The following is a 3,842-nucleotide window of genomic DNA, read 5'->3' on the forward strand; positions in this document are numbered from 1 at the left end:
TTGGCCTCAAGCTTCTGGAGGGGAGGAATCCTGGCTGAGTAGTGGAGGCAGCCGAGCGGGTGGAGGGAAGCAAACCGCGCCAGCATCGCCTTCACTTCGGGGACACCGGTCGCGGCGCGGGCGGGCGGCGCTGCCCCGCGGGCGGGCGCCGAGGAGCCGGCTCTCCCGGCAGCGCTCGTTCTCTCACCGCGCGGGGGGAGGGGGAGGGCGCGAGCGCGGGGGAGGGAGGGTGCGCGCGCGAGGGGAGGGGGCCCGCGCAGGCGCCGTGCGAGGCTGTCGAAGAATCAAGTCTGTAGAAGTGGAGCGGTCGCGGCGGCAGCAGCAGCAGCGACGGCGGCGGCGGAGCTGAGGCGGGCAGGGCGCTGACGCGGGCGCTGGAAAGCGGCGACGCCAGGAGCTGTGAGAGAGCAGCGGAGCGACCCGGGGCCCGCGCCGCGCCCGTGCTCCACGCCGCCCGGCTGCCGCCGCCGCCCCGGCGCGGCATGCCCCGCCGCTCGGGCTGAGCCTGCCCCGGCGGCCGCCCCCCGCCCCCCGCCCCCCCGGCCTCCCCGCCCCCCGCCCCGCACTCCGCGCCGGCCGCCGCCGCGACCTGCTGCGCTCCCCCGCGCCCGCGCGGCCCGTCTTCGCTCCGGTCTGGAGGCCGGCCGCGGCCCCGGCCGAGCTCCCGCCGCCGCCTCCGCCGCGCCCGCCGCGCCGCCCCGCCGCCCCGCCGCCCGCCCGCGCCGGCCGGGGGGACGTGCTGCCGCGGCTGCAGCCCCTCGCCCCGCGCCCGCCGCCCCTCGTGCCCCGGGGGCGCTGCGCGGGCGCCGAGCCTTCGCGGGCTTTGCCGCCGCCGCCGCCGCCTCTGCGGCCGCCGCCGCCGCTGGTGGGGGAGACGCGGGGTTGGGGGGGGAGGAGGGCGCGCGTGGTGCCGGCGGGGAGCGGCGGCGCCCCCTCCTCCTCCTCCTCCTCCTCCTCCTCCTTCTCCAGCGCCGCGGGCTCCTCGGACATGGCCGCGGCGGTGGCGGTGGCGGCCGCGTCCCGGCGGCAGTCGTGCTACCTGTGTGACCTGCCTCGCATGCCCTGGGCCATGATCTGGGACTTCACCGAGCCCGTGTGCCGCGGCTGCGTCAACTACGAGGGCGCCGACCGCGTCGAGTTCGTCATCGAGACGGCGCGGCAGCTCAAGCGGGCGCACGGCTGCTTCCCGGAGGGCCGCTCCCCGCCCGGCGCCGCGGCCCCCTCCGCCGCCAAGCCGCCGCCGCTCTCGGCCAAGGACATCCTCCTGCAGCAGCAGCAGCAGCAGCAGCAGCAGCAGCTGGGCCACGGCGGCCCCGAGGCCACCCCGCGCGGCCCGCAGGCCCTGGAGCGCTACCCCCTGGCGGCCGCCGCCGAGCGGCCCCCGCGCCTCGGCTCCGACTTTGGCGGCAGCCGCCCGGCCGCGGGCCTGGCCCAGCCGCCGACGCCGCAGCCGCCGCCCGTGAACGGCATCCTGGTGCCCAACGGCTTCTCCAAGCTGGAGGAGCCCCCGGAGCTGAACCGCCAGAGCCCGAACCCGCGGCGCGGCCACGCCGTGCCGCCCACCCTGGTGCCGCTCATGAACGGCTCGGCCACGCCGCTGCCCGCCGCGCTCGGCCTCAGCGGCCGCGCCGCCGCCTCACTGGCCGCCGTGTCCGGGGCCGCGGCCGCCGGCCTGGGCTCGGCGCAGCCTGCCGAACTGAGCTCCCACAAGCGGCCGGCGTCCGTATCGAGCAGCGCGGCCGCGGAGCACGAGCAGCGCGAGGCGGCCGCCAAGGAGAAGCAGCCGCCGCCGCCCTCGCATCGCGGCGCGGCCGACAGCCTGGCCGCGGCGGCCGGGCCCACCGAGCTGGGCGCCGAGGGCGCGGGCAAAGGCCGCGGGCCCGGAGAGCAGGACTGGGTCAACAGGCCCAAGACCGTGCGAGACACGCTGCTGGCGCTGCACCAGCACGGCCACTCGGGGCCCTTCGAGAGCAAGTTTAAGAAGGAGCCGGCCCTGACTGCAGGCAGGTTGTTGGGTTTCGAGGCCAACGGGGCCAACGGGTCTAAAGCAGGTAGGGGCGGCTGTGGAGTGAGGGGCTCTAGGGGAGAGAGGGGCACGCCGAGCAGAGGAGGGGGTGCTGTTTTCCATTCGCCGTTCTACCCCGGCCCAGAAACAACAAACACCCAACTTCCTGATCTGCCTGAGGCGGAACCAGTGCTTAGTGGCAACGTGTTCATGTGCTGAAGCAGCATAACAGAGATGAGTCAGACTGGGCTGATAGGCACTGACACAGGGTTTTCCTTTCCCAGCACATTCTTGGATGGGAGCATGAGGGCACCAGTCACCTTTTAACCTGTTGGGGACGCTGGCGATCGAATGCGCGGTTTAACCTGGGGACGTGCGTGCACGTGTAGAAACAGGCTCCTCGGTGCATGCTGTGTTCTGTGGCTTTTTACAATACCGCCTCGGAGCCCCACGGGTCTAAGTGTCCTAACTTGCACGTGCACTTGAAACTCCTGTGAGGTTTTATAGACCAGCTCTGAGAGAATGGACGTTCTTTAGGGAGTCTTGTTTGGTGTTAGGAAGAGAGAGATCCTTTTCAGCACACATCCACTTACTTCCTTTTTTTCCTTTTCTTTTTTTCTCTCCCCCAGTGGCAAGAACAGCGAGGAAAAGAAAGCCTTCTCCAGAACCAGAAGGTGAAGTCGGGCCCCCTAAGATCAATGGAGAGGCACAACCGTGGCTGTCCACACCCACAGAAGGGCTCAAGATCCCCATTACTCCTACATCCTCTTTTGTGTCTCCGCCACCACCCACTGCCTCACCTCATTCCAACCGGACCACACCGCCTGAAGCGGCTCAGAACGGCCAGTCCCCCATGGCAGCCCTGATCTTAGTGGCAGACAATGCAGGCGGCAGTCACGCCTCGAAAGACGCCAACCAGGTTCACTCCACTACCAGAAGGAATAGCAGCAGTCCACCCTCTCCGTCGTCTATGAACCAAAGAAGGCTAGGCCCCAGAGAGGTGGGGGGCCAGGGGGCAGGCAGCACTGGAGGACTGGAGCCAGTGCACCCTGCCAGCCTCCCAGACTCTTCTCTGGCAGCCAGTGCCCCCCTGTGCTGCACCCTCTGCCACGAGCGGCTGGAGGACACCCACTTTGTGCAGTGCCCGTCTGTCCCTTCGCACAAGTTCTGCTTCCCTTGCTCCAGACAAAGCATCAAACAGCAGGGAGCTAGCGGAGAGGTCTATTGTCCCAGCGGGGAAAAATGCCCTCTGGTGGGCTCCAATGTCCCCTGGGCCTTTATGCAAGGGGAAATTGCGACCATCCTGGCTGGAGATGTGAAAGTGAAAAAAGAGAGAGACTCGTGACTTTCCGGTTTCAGAAAAACCCAATGATTACCCTTAACTAAAACTGCTTGAATTGTATATATATATATCTCCATATATATATATATATATATATATATACACACATATATGTATATATATATACACACACACACATATATATATACATATGTATATATATATGTATATATATATATCCAAGACAAGGGAAATGTAGACTTCATAAACATGGCTGTATAATTTTGATTTTTTTTTGAATACATTGTGTTTCTATTTTTTTTTTTTTTTGACGACAAAAGGTATGTACTTCTAAAGGCATTTTCTTCTTTTGTTAATGTTATTAGCATATCTTTGTGCTTTATTATCCTGGTGACAGTTACCGTTCAATGTAGGCTGTGACTTGCGCTGCTTTTTTAGAGCACTTGGCAAATCCGAACTGCTTCTAGCTGTATTTGTATGCACTTATTTTAAAAAGAAAAAAAAAAAAGCCAAATACATTTTCTGACATTGTAA

General features: G+C 64.7%; 1 protein-coding gene across 2 annotated transcripts; it reads left to right on the forward strand.

Annotated features, from left to right (window-relative positions):
* Positions 1 to 826: 826 nt before the first annotated feature.
* On the forward strand, positions 827 to 3,842 carry IRF2BP2 (interferon regulatory factor 2 binding protein 2). 2 transcript variants are annotated; one of them, XM_043596281.1, is made up of 2 exons: positions 827 to 2,051; positions 2,635 to 3,842. In XM_043596281.1, exons 1-2 carry the CDS (start codon positions 989 to 991, stop codon positions 3,348 to 3,350), a joined length of 1,779 nt encoding a protein of 592 aa, XP_043452216.1. In that variant the 5' UTR covers positions 827 to 988; the 3' UTR covers positions 3,351 to 3,842. The 2 variants fall into 2 exon arrangements, with proteins under 2 accessions (XP_043452216.1, XP_043452217.1); XM_043596282.1 differs by having other exon boundaries at positions 828 to 2,003.

Source organism: Prionailurus bengalensis, chromosome D2, assembly GCF_016509475.1.
Source record: "Prionailurus bengalensis isolate Pbe53 chromosome D2, Fcat_Pben_1.1_paternal_pri, whole genome shotgun sequence".
Taxonomy (NCBI): Eukaryota; Metazoa; Chordata; class Mammalia; order Carnivora; family Felidae; genus Prionailurus; species Prionailurus bengalensis.

What these genes read in the sequence shown, in the direction of transcription:
- IRF2BP2 (XM_043596281.1), top strand. Translation starts at nt 989, where the DNA reads ATGGCCGCGGCGGTGGCGGTGGCGGCCGCGTCCCGGCGGCAGTCGTGC. An exon ending in GGCCAACGGGTCTAAAGCAG is followed by an intron (nt 2,052 to 2,634) that starts GTAGGGGCGGCT and finishes TCTCTCCCCCAG; the next exon opens with TGGCAAGAACAGCGAGGAAA.